The sequence below is a fragment of the Mus caroli genome, chromosome 9 (genome assembly GCF_900094665.2).
Source record: "Mus caroli chromosome 9, CAROLI_EIJ_v1.1, whole genome shotgun sequence".
Classification (NCBI taxonomy): domain Eukaryota; kingdom Metazoa; phylum Chordata; class Mammalia; order Rodentia; family Muridae; genus Mus; species Mus caroli.
Window position 1 is genome coordinate 36,590,876 of NC_034578.1, and position 17,344 is coordinate 36,608,219.

The window sequence follows — 17,344 nt, forward strand, 5'->3', positions numbered from 1 at the left end:
AGATTAAGAAGGTTGTGGGTGTGTTCTTAATTGTTATGACAAAAAAATGAAAATATAATAATAAAACTCAAAATCTATTTCAGCCTAGAAGTGAGTGACATGGTGGTAACCAGGAAAGGTTCTGGATTCATGCATGGTGACATCTCAGAAGCCAAAGTCAACAGGATTCACAAGTAATTTCTGTAGACTATTGGCAGCTTGCACAAGCATGGGGATGCAAGAGCCTTTGGGGGTGGGAGGAGAGAAACAAGAGTCAGAACTGTGGGACAGAAGAGAAAGGCTCTTTCTTCAGTCTTTGTCAATCATTCCTAACCTCTCCCTTCAGCCTTGATTTAGCTTCCTGCAGTATAACCCTTTCTTCTTCAGATTCTGCTTTAGCCATTTCTGTCCAAAGGAACATAGCACAAGGATACAGTAAACATCCATGAGTACTTGCTACACATCTACAGATAGTCTTATTCAGCTATGCATCCACACTTGTGTTCCTTCAGTTTGCTCAGCTGGCCCCAACTACCAAGTCCATACTTCACTCTAGTCCTGAAAAGGAGGAATTAGCTGGAGGAACAGACAATAGGCTAGGGTAACCATGAAAACTCTAGGGTGTTCTGCTACCTGTCAGGCATAGTTGCTGGAGAAACCGATGAGAAAGAGGGAAAGGGAGGACAGCACTGTGCGCCTAACTGCATGATCATGAAGCCAGGCCACAGCATTCCTTTCCAGAACCTCCCATGCACACTTCCACTCCTGCCATTGGCATGCAGCCAAAGCACAGACAGCACTGTGGCCTAGGCTGAGTGGTCCTCCTGCTTCAGAACAGATGCAAACTTCTGTGATCTTCCAGGCATGGCAGAAAACCAATCAAGAGGAAGTGAAGAGATATACTCTCTCTTTCCTTATTGTTTCAAATCTGCTGCTACATGGAATTTTCTGCCTCATCTTTTTCTTATCGAGCTTCAAGACAACATTCCCTTATGACTTAGAAAAGGACTTAAGTTCTAAGCCCTGTGTAACAATGATCATATTCCTCAAAACATTCCAAAAACCTCATATATGGATAATTGGATGGTGTGGAGAGAAGAAAGTGTAAATTTAACTTCCATTTAAGGTATTACAACGCTCATATATTTTTTAATCCTCAACTGCCTGAAGAAAAAAAAAAGAAATACACATAAGGAATAACCAGTAGCACATTTCTAAACATAAACGCCAGTAATACAAAAGTGAAAATATTTGTCTATCGTTAGTTTATGGATTAATACAGTCTAGTAACGGTGGATATTAGAATTTTGCCAGATGTACATTGTAGAGTAAATGGCATAGGAAAATCTGTAATCACAGGCCAAGAATGAAGCTCATCTTAATAAATCTTTCGGAAAAAATAAAGCACTGACGCCAAGCCAATGGGGCAGTGAGAAGTATGGAGGGATTCTATGAATACATTTATAGCAAGACAATGGATGTAGGTTAGGTGTCAGTTGTATGGCAATGACATAGTGTCTATGTGGGAAGAATACAGTGTGCCATAGTTAACTATTTTTCTTATTACAACTGAGTGAGAAGCCAGACAAACAACAAAAAAGTAATTATAGGTATAGAAGATCATATAGAGAGTATATGAGTTCATTATTCTAAGTCCTCCATTTATTTGAATGAAAAACATTTAGATAACTGATGTGGGCTCTTTGTTTGTTATAGATCTGTATGCTACTCTTACTCATTTGTATGGACCTACTGGATTCATGAGTAATTATTTTCTTTTATTATTTCCTGCTATCAATATATTTATTTTATGACCAAGCTTGTTCCATCTTGATTGCTGAAAACCCTTTCTACCAACATTTTGTTTCACCATTTCTTTGTTTCCTGCCACAATAAAACATGATTCAAATGTATTGGGCACTTTTTGCTTAGACTTAATATTATTTATGCCTTCAAGGTGGGTCTGGTTATTTTTATTGAAGAAGGGAGGAGGTGTCTTCATTATTGCTTGGGTGTCATGGCTTCTACTTCTCTGAGACTGATGTAGGAGGCATGTATATATGTTTACCTTTTATATAGACAGATACATTTTCAACCGTGCATCAATAATTTATGTGTATATTTATACTAAGCTAAACGTCAGTCATACAGCATTTTATAATCTATTTACTACCACATAATTTACTCCACAAACAACATATATTATCCTTAACATTCCAATTGGAGAAAACTAGTTACCATAGTCCACTGTGGATTATTTCATGGTGTATTATTCCTAATTACACTGAATTCAGAATTTCTATCAAGCACAACCATGAAAAGCACCTCCACTAGTAATTTATTATGTAATCTAAAATCATTACAAAGGTTCACTGTGTTTTTATTCCTGAATCTCCATGTATTTCCAGATTTACTTAAGTCAATATGACCTTTCACTGAGATCCCTTAAGATATCCTGAAAACACAAAATAGACATGAAAGGAATGCATTTAATAAAATTACATATCATTATTTCCCAGAGACTTAAATACACAGAAACACACTGATATGGTTTCAGGTATTTCAGATATTATTTTTAATTTGAAAACCACTGTCATTGATGCTTCATACAGGCAAATTCACTAGGGTTTAGTTTCTATGCTTAAGCTAAAGGTCACTGTTTCAAAACAGAAAGAATCACACAACAGGGAGATAAGAGTGTCACAAGGGGATAAATGAGAAAATTAATTGCTCTTAGTTCTCCCAGCCTGTCACTCTAAGAACCTAACAATAATGATAGGAACTCTTGAGAGATTTTCTTGGTGTATGTGTGCGTGTGTGTGTGATATTATTTATATTACCTCTTATATATCAAAAATTCTCTAACTTCATTCTAGTAAGTGGTTTGGGAAGTTAGCACATGAATCACGGCACTTGATTTATAATATGTGAACTACCTAGAACTTGTAATCCTGATCCTCTGAGTAAAGAGAGTAGGGATTTATTTTTGAACTACTATTACCTACTACAGAACTATTTTATGTGATGTTCACTGCCTCTAAAGATTACACAAAACAGAAACAAAGATTTATAAATAAATAAAAGGTAAGCATCTAAATTCAGTTTCTCCTATCATCATTCTACGTAGGAATGAGACAGAATCTGAAATTCGATCTCTAGATACTATAGAAAGTAGCTGAAATGGTCACTCATATTTTGAGGAGACATATCAGAATGCAGGAAAAAAATGTATAACCCTTACATTATCCCAGGTTTGTTTAATGGTTAAATTGGTTTGATGTTAACAAATAACTTATCTAATTTGCTATACTATATCTGAGGCAACATAACAAATACAATCCCAATTTGTGCTACTGGTCAGGCAGAAACTGAGTACAAATAACTGCAATATTGCAATATAGTCACTCAAATTGCCTGAATATATTTAACTTATAATGCTGAAACTGAGCCACACCTCCAATTTAACACAAGTCATCAGATAACACTTATTATATAACTCAAGTCATAAGATAAATCTTATGTTCCTATTTCTTCCATTGTTTAGGCAACTTATTCACTGTAATCAAACATTTACATTCTTAAATATTTTGAAAATTTTTGTGCATCCATAATATTGAACACGAAAACTGTTACTTTAACACTTGACTTTGAATAGTATACCATCAAACGGTCTATCTCCCTCTCTCCTTCTAGACTGTAGTAGTCTGAGAAGGCCCTGTGTGATGCATCTCTATAACATTCAACACCCAAAACATCATTTCCGTTTATCACTATTGAATGGATGTTACTTTTGGTTCACATTCACATCCAAACAATATCTTCTAAAAACAGTGTCATCCTGCAAGCATTTGTTATAAATTCCTATAAATTTTAGAATAGTTTTGCATATGATTATCAGCTAACTTCTTCATAAAATGCCCTTTTCAGGACAATTTCCTAATTCTAAGACATGTTTTTTATTTTTCCTGGGTTCATACAACTATGAGGTATTTTCCTGAGTTTTCATACACAAAGCATAACTGTGTAGCTCACATAGGATGTTTATGGAGATTTATCAAAGATTTTGTCAAGAGAGTACAGAATTATTTAAATACTTTCTAGGTAAATCTGTAAAAGTATAATAAAAATTTGAAGTCTAGGTGTAGTTTAGTGATTTCACCATTGTTGTGTAGGCTAATTTAGAAAGAATTACTTTTTAAATAACACAGTTTTGTTTTCTTCTCCAAAGAAAATATTTCAGTCAGAATCAACATGGACAAATGTGGAAGATATTATGCTCACTGAATAAAGCTAAGGACAAAAGGGAAGACACTGAATTATTGTACTTAAATGTGGTGAGTATTACAGTAAAATCCATAGGAAACAATACAAAATTTCTACCATAGGATGGAAGGCAGAGAGACAGGAATAACTGATCAATGTAAAAAATCTTACTAAAGTCGTAAAGATAAATTATAAATACATTCTTTGCAAAGCAGTGTACATAGTTAATAATATGCCATTTGTACAGCCAAACTGAAAAATGTAGGTATCAAATTAAGCATTCTGACCACACATAAACTGCATGTACATAAGGAACCTTTGGGAGATGTTACAAGATCCATTACCTTGATTACTGTGGTGTCGTGAGTGTTTGAATATGCATAATCTGAACAAATTATAAATATTAAATATTAAAGGTTGTTTTATGTCATTTCTGCTTCAGTAACACTAAGAAACAAGCAAAACTGATAACTCAGTGTATCAGCTAAAAGAAGAATAAGACAAATAATTCAGGCTAGGGTGTTTATTACCACCCACCAAGGTCAAAGGCATCCAAACATGAAGGTGTTAAAGGATCAGGAAGCAGAAGAATTTATAAGAGCATGTCAGACTTCAGGGCAATTATTCAGTTGGGCCAGACACTGATGGCTAGTGTCAAGTGTACAGTGACATAGTAAGACATACTGGAGCCTTTGTTTTAAGAACCTTTCTTTTCCAGAACATCATTTCCAGAGGCAGGAAACGGAAGAAATTAGTCAGACAGCCAGTGGAATCAGTGGATACTATGGAAGTGAATGGTTTACTATGTGGCAGTATGATTTGTGCTGGAATGACAGAATATCACATTGCATGATAGTATATAGTTGAAAGTAGCTGATTTGTCTCCAGTGTGTTGAGGCGGGGAACTTGAAGTCCAAAAGCCTCCTCTGGCATGGTGCTTAATTGCTGACTGTGCTTTCTGAACTTTCCCAGATAGAAGACAAAGAAGGAAGGCTCTAGATGATGTATCTACCTTCTGTCTTTAACATGTTGATAGCTAGAAAGTGTTTAATTTTCTTTATTTGGGGATTGAAAGGCTAAGCACATCCTGTGATAATATGACTACTAGTAAGTGAAGACAACAGTTGACTGCTTCACAGAGATGCCCCAATATTGAGAAAACCTGAATATTTGATACAAATTACAAGGTACACACCAGGGAGACAGTAGATAGAAAGTGCTTCCAGGCAGATGGAAATGGTACAGGCTGTGGTAGAATCTTTCATCTGATCAGGCTACTTCAGGGATCTAATTTAATTTTAACTTTTATAACACATATATTAAAGTGTGTTATATTATAAAATGTATATTCTTCAGTGTAATTCAGTGTTTTTAATATATTTACTGAATTACACAGCCATTATCATGTTCTCTTGCAGAACATTTCCATCTCCACCACAAATAAAATCCTGTAACTATGAGATGTCAGTGTCTTCCTTCCCACACTTCATTACCTCATAGACACCAAGCTGGTTTCTAAATGTTTGACTGGCCTGTTCATGATACCTTTATAAATGGATTCCAAAACTCTGGTGTCTTTTATATTTGCTTATTTTACTTACAGAATTTCATGTCCTTTGAAGATATCTATTCAGGGATTTTAATTATCTTTACTGCTGAACGATGGTCTGTTTTATGGATAAAGTATACCTTGTCTGTCTATTTATCAGTAGATCAATATTTGAGAATTTTCAACCTAATGATCTCAAAAGCTCTTCTATTTTGACAGTCCTGTACATATTTCTGTGAGTATATGCTTTTAATTATCATGGGTATATCTTCATACTGAAATTTTTGCAACATGATAAGTCCATAGTTTTATTTTGAAGCATTTTAGTGTTTCCTGTAGCATTTTATAACCCCACCCAAAACATATGAGGACTCCAGTTTCTTTACATCCCTGTAATACAGCTTTCATCGCCATGATCCTGATCCATATGACAGGTTACTTAATTGTACTTGCAATTTGAATTTTCTTAATACTGGGCAATAAAGCAGTGTTTCCAATGCTTATTGGGCACATGTGCATCTCCAATAAAAGAATGGTCGTCCCTATCCTCTGTTATAAATTGCAAAATTTGACAGTTTATTCATTTATTTATTTACTAATTGGAAAAGCAGGCAGTACTCCTAGTCACTGAACCATCTCTTCTTCCCTGAATAAATAACTCTTTTTTTTCTGGTAAATACATCCACACACTTTTTCAATTTTAATTCAATAAAGTTGTCTAAAATAATATTGCTTTGAAAGACTTTAGTTTCCAAAGTATTCAAAAGTCTTGAAACTTTAACAAATGTTACTGAGAGTGCAATAGTATTTTTAAGAAATTCTTATTTGCTGAGCTGGAGACATGGCACAGTGAATAAATGTACTTGCTCCTCTCAAAGGTCAGGTAGCTCTCTTCTGGCCTCCAAGGGTACTTGCACCTCTGTGCAATACACTATGTAGACACTATATGAGTAAACATATAAATCTTTTTAAGTTTTATTTATTTGTTCATTCTTCTGGTATATACTACATCCCAACCACAGTTGCCCCTGCCACTTCCCTTCCCAGTTTCTCTTACCCACCACCCCTCTCCCCCAGATCCACGTCTCCACAATTTCCTTCAGAAAAGAGCAAGACTCCTAAGAATATCAACCAAACATAACATAACAAGTTACAATAAGACCTGGCAAAATCCTCATATCAAAGCTAGACTAGGCAAATCAATAGGAGCAAAACAGTCCCAAGAGCAGTCAAAAGAGTCAGGGACAGGCCCCATTCACTCTGTTAGGAGTTCCACAAGAACAAACTACAAAATGGTAACATATATGTAGAGGAACTAGGTCAGAACCATATATGCTCCTTGATTTTTGCTTGGTTTCTCTTAACTTCTATGAGCCCTGCCTAGTTGATTCTATGAGCTGTGTTCTTGTGATATTGTTGACCCTCTGGCTTCTAACATATTTCCTCCACATTTTTGAGATTCTGTCTATTCTTTGATATGAGTTTCTGAATCTGCTCCTAGGTATTTGAGCAGAGAAGCACCTCTCTCTTTCTTGCTCTGTCTCTCTGTCTCTGTCTGTCTCTGTCTGTCTATCTCTCATTGAGTGTTGGGCCAGTCATGTTGGACCAGTCATTGGTTCGCCACTCCCAGAAGTTCTGATCCACCTTCACCCCTGCACATCTTGTAGGCTGGTCGAATTATAGGTCAAATTTTTGTGGCTGTGTCAGTCTCCTAGTTCCTACACTAGCAGACTTACCAGGTTACAGAAGCTGGCCAGTTCAAGCTTCATATAACCCTTTACTAGGAATCTTCTCTAGGGTCGCACTCATAGACTCTACCAAGTTTCTATTACAGTACGGTTCCTTGGCACCGAAATGTCCTCCAATTCTAGTTGTCTTTGCCAGTACAGTCTCCTGCTCACTCACTTAATACCTCCTGTTCCCATTCCCACCTGCTCTAAGTTCACCTGTGACATTTATTCTATTCCTCCTTCCCAGGGAAATCTATGGGTCCTTCCTTGAGACCTCTTTGTTTTTTTAGCCTCTCTGGGTTTGTGGACTGCAGCATAATTAATCTTTATAGCTAATATCCATTTATAAGTGAGCACATATCATGTTTGTCTTTCTGGAATTGGGTTATCTCACTCAGGATGACTTTTTGTAGTTCCATCCATTTTCCTGCAAATTATATGGTGTCATTTTTTAACAGATAAATACTACCCCATTGTGTAAATGTACCACATTTCCTTTATCCATTTTTCATTTGAGGGGCATTGACATGGTTTTCAGTTTCTAGATATTATGAATAAAGCTGCCATGGCCATAACTGAGCAGGTAATGTAGTAGTAGGATGGAGCATCTTTTGGATATATTCCCAGGAGTGCTATATCTGGTTCTTGAGGTAGATTGATTCCCAATTTTCTGAGAAACTGCTATATTGATTTTCAAAGTAGCGTACATATTTACTATGCCACATGTCATGCAGAAGTTGACCTTGCTCCATATCCTCACTAGTATGAGCAGTCATCTGTGTTTTTGATCTTAGTCATTCAAACAAATATAAGACCAAATATCAAAGTAGTTTTGATTTGCATTTCTTTGATGGCTAAAGATATTGAGCATTTCTTTAAGTGCTTCTTGGCCACTTGAGAGTCCTCTGTTGATAATTCTGTTTACATCTGTAGCCCATTTTTAATTGTATTATTTAGTTTGTTGATATCTAGTTTCTTTCTTATGAATAATTTCTTTTTTAAAAGTTACCATGTGTATGACTGAATTTTACATCACACATATTTAAAAATCACATACCTCTGAAAATAAATATGTACACAAAAATGTAAACTACAACCTCTCTCAAGTAGAAGAGAGATTTAGCATGAATGTATGCAACTGCAGAAGGGTGGGTGAAATACATAGACTTTTACAATTTACACCTTCAGAAAATTCAAAGTTTTCTACTCTACCAGGAATTAATTATGTTTACTTTACCTCAGAGACCAGTCTGCAGAGGAGAGCGAGTGGGATTCAGAAGCAACATGGCTTCTTGGACAGGGTCCCTTTGGATGTCTAGTTTCTTAATTTTATTATATTTTGTTTCTTGGCCCAGTGTCAGTCAAGAAGATGGTGAAATGCTGCTTTTTCCATTCTGTAGGCTGCAGTTTTGTCCTAATTTCAGTGTTTTTGCCTTACAGATGCCTTTCCATTTCATAAGATCCCATTTACTAATTGTCAGTCTTAGAGCCTGAGCTATTGGTGTTCTGGTCTTAAATGTATTTTTGTTGTTATTGGGTTTTTTTTTTTATTTCAAGAAGGGTTTCTCTGTATAGACCTGTAGACCAGGCTGGCCTTGAACACAGAAATCTACCTGCCTCTGCCTCCCAAGTGCTGGGATTAAAGGCATCCACTACCACTGCCCGACCTAAATGCTATTATTTTTATTTTCTTATATTCTATCTAAAACTCTATTCCTTGAAAATGTTATAGGAAATGTTTCTATGCTGTGTGTAATTTTTTCAGATTTAATATTATGTTCAATTTACTAATATTGTAGGGCAACCTCTAATTTGGGCTCTTATATAAGAAAGATTACTAATTTTAAATTTGAAAATGTGTGGCTCTGTTTTCCCTCAATATGAATACAGCTTTATCTGCTATATTTAGTTGTAATAGGTCACTTATAAATTATTTTGATTTAATGGTGTCTGAAATAGTTTCATATTAATAACAAATACCAATCTACTCCAGTACCATATGGACCTTCATGCTCAAAGCATACACACACATAGACACACACATAGACACACACACACACACACATATATATATATATGGGGAGAGAGAGAGAGAGAGTGAAACTTGTTTCTGGAATATCAAATGTGTTCCATTGATGGCCCATTTATACTATGCAGATTATAAAAATATTGTAGTGAGATTCAAGAGGGAAGAGGTTTAGGGCTCCATTATCCTGTTTCAAGTTAGTTCTGAGTTTTGTTGATCACATAATTTTGAATTTATAATGATTCATGTATATGTAAATCAAATAAAAATAAAAAACGGAAAGTTGAGTTTTAAAAAAGACCTGGAAAGCACATCTATTGTCATAAAGTTATTTTCATTGTCATGAATGGGGATGCCTTTCTTTTCTCTATCTCTTTAATTCCCTTCCACACTGCTTTGCAGTTCCAAGTGCAATGTCATATTTATTTCATTTAATATATATAAGTAAATTATAACTTCTTTTAAATTACTAATAAGCTTAATGGTTATTTCCTTTCAATCTTCTGCCATACGATGACCATTAAAATGTTTCTTCAAATGTCTCTATTAAGTAGAGAACTTATATAAAACATTGTTATTAACATAGATATAGTCTCATCTCTTCATTTATAATTAGAGGTGCTTCATATATAGTGTTTTGTTTGACTTAATATAATTAGAATCTATGCTGTGATATTAAATAAATAGTGTAATGTTGCTTCATTCATTAACTAATGGTGAAAGTTTTTCATAGGTATTGTTTGTTTTCCTTGATGATGCTGATATTTTAATATAAAACAATATTTATAAGATAGACATGAGAGATTGCTAGATAACTCCATAGAATTTGTTATAGCTCTTCTTTGTGGGTTTATGGAATACAGATAAATATAGATATAGTAGATATTTATTTTTATGCCTCATGTTAATGTCTTTTAATTGTATTACCCATGAAGAACTGTTGGCAGCAGAAGACAACAGAGTAAAATTATTTTAATTCAATGTCACAATCGAGTGCAGAGTGATCAACAATCTTTTTCTCACTTCCTATAAAAAGAATTGTTCAGGAGGAAATGGCTGAAGGCAATCAGTCCACAGTGACTGAGTTCATCCTTGCAGGGTTAACAAACAAACCAGAGCTGCAGCTGCCCCTCTTCCTCCTCTTCCTTGGAATCTACCTGCTCACGGAGCTGGGGAACCTGGGCATGGTCATCTTGATCTCGATTAGCTCCCACCTGCACACCCCCATGTACTTTTTCCTCAGCAGCCTGTCCTTCATTGACCTCTGTTACTCTACTGTTATTATCCCCAAAATGCTGGTGAACTTTGTGACAGAGATGAACATCATCTCCTACCCTGAATGCATGACACAGCTCTACTGCTTCTTAGTCTTCGTTATATCTGAGTGTTACATGTTGTCTGCAATGGCGTATGACCGCTATGTTGCCATCTGTAACCCCTTGAGGTATAATATCACCATGTCTTACCAAGTCTGTTTATGGATGATAGGTGGGGTGTATTGCATAGGTCTCATTGAAGCCACACTTCATACTGTTTGCATGCTGCGAGTACTTTTCTGCAAGGCTAATGTAGTAAACCACTTCTTCTGTGATCTTCTTCCATTGCTGCAACTTGCTTGCTCCAGCACCTTTGTCAATGAGGTAGTACTTCTGTGCCTCAGTTCTTTTAATTTCTGTGTGCCAATGCTGACAATCTTGAGCTCTTACAGCTTTATCATTGCCAGAATCATCCGCATTAAATCCACTGAAAGCAGATTCAAAGCCTTCAGCACCTGCAGCTCCCACTTCACTTCTGTTGCTGTCTTCTTTGGTTCTTTTGGATTCATGTACTTTCAGCCATCATCAGTTAGCTCCGAAGATCAAGGGAAAGTGTCCTCTGTGTTTTACACTACTGTTGTGCCCATGCTGAACCCCTTGATCTACAGCCTGAGGAATAGAGATGTCAAAGTTGCTCTAAATAAGTTACTTCGAAAGAAGACATTTCATATGTAAAATAATATTTTTCTTTAGTAGAAAGTTCTTATATCTACAATTTTGACAAGAAAAATAGCTTGAGACAACAATACATGTTAATTCTTGAAAATTCCATTAACACATGGTTATTTACTACCAAAAAATGTCAAGAAGAACTGGATTTAAAAAATTTAAATACATGAAGGAAGCAGTTCTGGGTTGTCTGAGGGTCTATCAACCTTAAGTCAACTACTACACCTCTGAATATTTTCAAAACACCCCAAAGTCTTCCTATAGCTCATTCTGCTTTGTGTATATAATCTGGCTCTTTTCTGGAGATATTTTACTTTCTTGATTAAGGAAATAAATACATGTGGTAGAAAGTAATCTATTATCTAGTTTTGTGTATTCTACCCTCTCAATTTAGTGTATTATCAACCATATGTGAAAAAGTGATCTCTAAATTAAGTAGCCTTAACAAAAATTAATAAACCCAAATTATTCCTTCTATATCTCCCTCAACATGTAGACCTATTTTATGGAATATAAAACATAGAAATGATACTGCTCCAGCTTCAGGGAAATAACACTGAAATAACTGAACAAGACTGTACACATCTGCACATGTTCAACACTATTGCCATTGTTACTGATCCAGCTTGGGAACTTTGCCATCATCTTTGTTCCTGAAAGTTTCCTGTTTCCTGAAAGTTCTGTACTACTTTTCTCTATTTAAAATAACAACTGCACTTTCCAAGACCACATTATAGAATCTCAGTTTCATAAGTGATAGACTAGTACACTATTGTGCTGTTTTTATATAGAAAATTTAAAACTAGAAAGTAGTTGCCTCTCTAATTACATGTAGAATTCATACCCCTAAACTAACTATTCTTTCTGGGTTCCTGACATGCATGGGAGACACAATAAACTTAATTTTATAAGCTTCATCCAATTAAGCTCAAGACCAGAAACTTCAGTTCTTTGTCAAATAATATCATTCACATCAGATACCCATAGTATCTCTCAGCAAGAATATACCATTCAGCTCTTCTGAAGACTTCAACAGCAGCAGTGTGGTTTTTCTGGTCTATGCCTAGGATAAATTCTCCTAGAATAATGTACTTTTACATTGCTTTAGAAACTTCACATCATGATTCCTGAAAGCTTCAAAGCCTTTAAACAAGATGTATTAAGGAGACAAGCGTGGAGATTTTCAAATAACACATTGGGCCCTTGTTCACTCTATTAATCTGTGTCCAGAAGCACAGCACTCGAGCCTTTATTCTTGTTCCTAGTGTTAACTTTCTCTGTTTGTTTTAAACCTGGTTACCTTGCATCTGTTATTTCAATGGAATCCTGTAGTTGTCACAGAACATTGGTGGCTTTGTCATCAGCTTGCCTTCAAACACATGAAAAGCCTCTTTGCCATGTTGTCTTTACCTCATCCAGTAACACCAAAACTGGAAAAACAATAGGACATTTTTTTGAAAAGCCAAATAAAGGTCCTTGATTTTCTGTAAGCTCTGACTTCTCTTCATCTTATCTTTTCTATTGTTACAGAAAACTATATATACTTTCATTGCAATTCCTTTTTATGTTGCATGATATATTGGTGACTTACCATATAACAGTACAAAATAATATTTATACGCAACAGTTTTGGTAATTGAACAGAACATACTTGAGAGAAAAATTTCTATATAGAAAATGTGAATCCCAAATCCATTTCTCCTAGCACCATATCACTTGTGTGTCAGACCATCATGAAATTAGTCTTTAGAAATTATAAGAATATGCTCACCAGTAGAGAGTAGCATACAACTTTAATTCCAGCACTTGGGCAGAGACAGGCAGATATCTGTGAATCAACGACCAGTGTAATGTACAGAGCAAGTTCCAGGACAAGTGGGCTACACAGAGAAACTCTGTCTCAGAGAGAGAGAGAGAGAGAGAGAGAGAGAAAGGTAAAAGGAAAAGACTATACTAACAGTAGATGAAAATGATCATTTATTTATATTCTACAATGATACCACAGAAGACAGGAAATTACCTTTTCATATTTCAAGTCATACGTTTTTTTCTAGGTATGCTTAATGATACTCTTATTTTGAGTCTAAAACAAAAATGAATCATTAGCTATGTCTGTCTCCTCTTTTGTAACATAGGAAGACTGCTTTCGGGGAAATATTAAAAAGGACTTGCAGGCTTCCCGTGCTACTGCCGCCAGCTTTCTGCACCAGGTGCAGTTCTGCTGCCTCTGCCTCTAGCCTCATCAGCAATTAATCATGATATTCCTACCACTGTTTCACTGTTTCACTATGGCTAGTTCCTTCTCAGCCATAAACCCCTGTGATTGGCAGTCCCATAGTCCAGTAGCCTAGTAAAACAAAAGTCTTGAAGCTTATAATTAACCAGTCAGATTTATGAATCAATAAATTTTCAATTCACAAAATGCTCACACAGTAATTCTGTGCCAGTTGATAATGATACAAGCTGCAAACCTAGATTAGACAAGTTACCCCAATTATTTCATCCCTATATAATAGCATATCCACCTGTGGCTATTCACATTACTTATAAGAAGGATGCTTATTTAAGTGTTGTTGAAAATATACTGGGCAATAAACAGATAGTTGTCATATCTGAAAAAATGCACTATTTTTTCTCAAAATATAAAGAGATGGTTCTAACACTAACCATTCAGAATATAGAAATTAAGTAAAGTAAACACAAAACAAGGCATGCATTAATGCCGTATCTTCTGGATGTGCCCTGATTGGAAAGACTTCCATAAGAGTGGGAAAGCAGCAGGTTATGATGGGCTGGTTTGTGTGGTTTGCATGATGTCAGTATTATTTTGGTGCATTTGTACTTTGTTTTTTTCATTTATTAGTATTATGTGTCTGCTAATTTTCTGTTTGTGTGTGTGTGCATATGCACACACGTGATGTGTGAGTGTGCATCTGAAGGTCAAAGGACAAATCTGTGGAGTTGGCTCTTTCCTTCATCTTTCAAATAAGCTACATGGAGTGAACTCAGTTAACCATACCTGTGCTGTGGTAATTTTTCCTAACTAAACCATCTCACTGACTCATATTTGTAATGTTTATAACACATTTCTAAAGTGTGTCTGATATATTTGAAAACTCATAGCTTTCAACGTACAGTTAAAGCATGTGTATATTCACGAGTAGCACCAATGTCACCATATTCTACCATAGATTCATTTTTTATCACTAAACCCTCATAACCACATGTGGTCAAGTACACCAGGCAGGCATCAAGTTCCTTTCCATCTTGTTCCTGACATTTCCTAGACAAGGTGCCATATAATGTATGACTTGCTCTTATTCCTTTCTCTTGGCTTGCTTCAGGCCATTTGAAGATGTGACATATTTCAGAAATGCAGGCCCCTTTACTACAGAATAATGTTCCAGTTCCTAGACAATGTACATTTTTCCTGTCCATGCATCATTGAATGTACATTTGGATGACTTCAACATTTGAAGAGAAGCACTTCTGCAGTAACCGACCATGCACCAGTTTTCTTACATATGTACATTTTCTGCTGGGGAGGAGAGGTTGTTTACACCACTAGAATTGATAGGCCATATGGTAAATTGATCATTTTTAGTTTTAAGCCCTACCAAACTGTCATTAACTTCTAATGATGATGAGCTTTGTGCAAGACAATGATGCCACTCCTTCCCTGAACCAAATGACTCTGCTCTCTTCCTTCCTAATATTTGTTACAATGTTAACTGGTGGCATGCAACCAGTGGCATATGACCACTATGTTGTCACCAGCAACTGCTTGGTCAATAATGTCATCAGTCTTAACAAATCTGTTTCTGGATGATAAGTGAGATGCATGCTATGGGCTTCACTGAAGATACAATTCAAACACTCTGCATCCTGAGAGTGCTTTTATGCAAGGGTAAAGTGATAAACAACTGCTTCTGTGATCTTCCACTGCTTCCACTTGCCTACTCCAGTACTTTTGTCAATAAGATAGTGCTTCTGTACAACAATGATTCAATATGTTCCAACCCAGGCCACTTTAGCCCCTTACACGTTCAATATCACCTGCATCCTATGTATAAAATCCACCAAGGGCAGAGTCAATGCATTTAGCAGCTACAATTTCCACTTCTTTGCAGTTGTTGTCTTTCTTTTTCTCTGGCTTCATATATTTTCAACCTTCATTAATTTGCTCCAAGAAGAAAAACAAAGCCTCATCTCTGTTTTATGCAACAATTGTGTCCATGCTGAATTCTCTGATTTAGGCGGGAGGAATAAGTACATCAAATTTACTCTAAGGAAGGTGTTCAAGAAACAGAATTTGCATGTGTAAAGAATATTTTACATTAGCAAAGCTGTATCATATCTAGAGTTCTGATAAGAACACAGTCCAGAGGCAGCAATGTATGCTTGACCATGATAGTATTACTAGTATGCGATTATTTTGTTTGGGGGGAAATTATGTAAGGAATAATTAGCTTCATGAGTTCAGATATATGGTGGAAACAATTATAGGATGTTCCCGTGTTCACCCACCAAGAGTTAACTGTACTACATCTAGATAGATTTAAACTCCTTTAAAGCCTTCTCTTTGTATGTGGAACATGAATATTTTCAGATGAGTTTTATTCATCTTACTTAAGAGAATACTTTTGGTTAGTATGATTTGATAGTTTTAATATTTTCTGTATTTAGCCTTTTCAAGTTAAGCCTATTAGCAATTATATCTGAATGTGATCTCTAAAATTACTTTAGTAAAAAACTGAATATATAAAAAAATAATCTCTCTTTCTTTTTTCTTTTTCTTTTTTCTTTTTCTTTTCTTTCTTCTTCTTTTTTTTTTTTTTTTGGCTAAAACACAGATCTATATTGAGGTAATGGAAACATAGGAGCAATATGACTCCTCTCCACAAGGAAGTGACACTGTGTGGGACTCACAATACTCAGTGTGACCACATACATTTCCTACAATCTCACACACTGTGTACTTTCCTACTTTCCCTCCATCCAGTTTTGGAGTTTGTTCTGTGCCACTCTTCCCTGTTTCAGAGAATGAATGCATTATTGAAAAACAAAATTTTTGAATCTCATATTAAAAATCGCCTTGTTAACACAATTCTTTTGAGACAGAGTTTCCCTGTACATCCCTGGCTGGCCTGTAGCATAGTATGTAGAGCATGACAGCTAGGAACTCACAGAGATCATCTGCCTCTGCATCCAAACTTATGGGATTGATGGTGTTCACCACCACATCTATTTTTTGGTTTTGCTTTGGTTGATTTTTTGGTTTCATTTGGTTTATGCTACTGGATTTTTCTGCATTATTTACAAATGTATTTGTGTGGGTTATCCATTCATACTGAAATATTAAACAGTCTTCTCAGTGAATGGAAGCAACACTCATCCATTAAAACTGGCCACTCTAAAAAATTATATGCAATAAAGCGGTTAATTAGAATTTTTCCTTTTTATATTAAGGTCATATTGTAGGACTTGACAATGCCAGAAAAAAAAAATTTGTTTTCTTGTTTCCAGCAGAGAGTCCCACCATCTCTGGTATCCCCCTTTTTTTTTTAAACCCTTCCTTTTTTGCTCACCCTACACCTTTCCTTCCTGTAGGCATGACTTTCCTGCATGACTTTTCTCATCTCTTCCATGAAGAGTTTCTCAGTGTCAGTTATCATTAAATCTTTATTTATCAAGGATTCTTTAAAATTACATACATGTATTTAATATGTCTCAATCATATGGGAAGCTGCCTATTTCTGAAATATCTAAGGTGCTGATTGCGTTCCTGCTTATTCCTACAAGCTTCAAAGTC

At 35.7% G+C, this 17,344-nt stretch overlaps 1 protein-coding gene across 1 annotated transcript; it reads left to right on the forward strand.

The window, feature by feature from the left end:
* Window positions 1–10,593: 10,593 nt before the first annotated feature.
* On the forward strand, window positions 10,594–11,538 carry LOC110301956 (olfactory receptor 150-like). Its single transcript, XM_021172678.1, has one exon. The coding sequence runs from the start codon at window positions 10,600–10,602 to the stop codon at window positions 11,536–11,538; it is 939 nt and encodes a 312-aa protein (XP_021028337.1). The 5' UTR covers window positions 10,594–10,599.
* The last annotated feature ends 5,806 nt before the right edge of the window (window positions 11,539–17,344 follow it).

Excerpts from the sequence above, each read along its gene's own strand:
- LOC110301956 (XM_021172678.1), top strand. The coding sequence starts at position 10,600 with ATGGCTGAAGGCAATCAGTCCACAGTGACTGAGTTCATCCTTGCAGGG.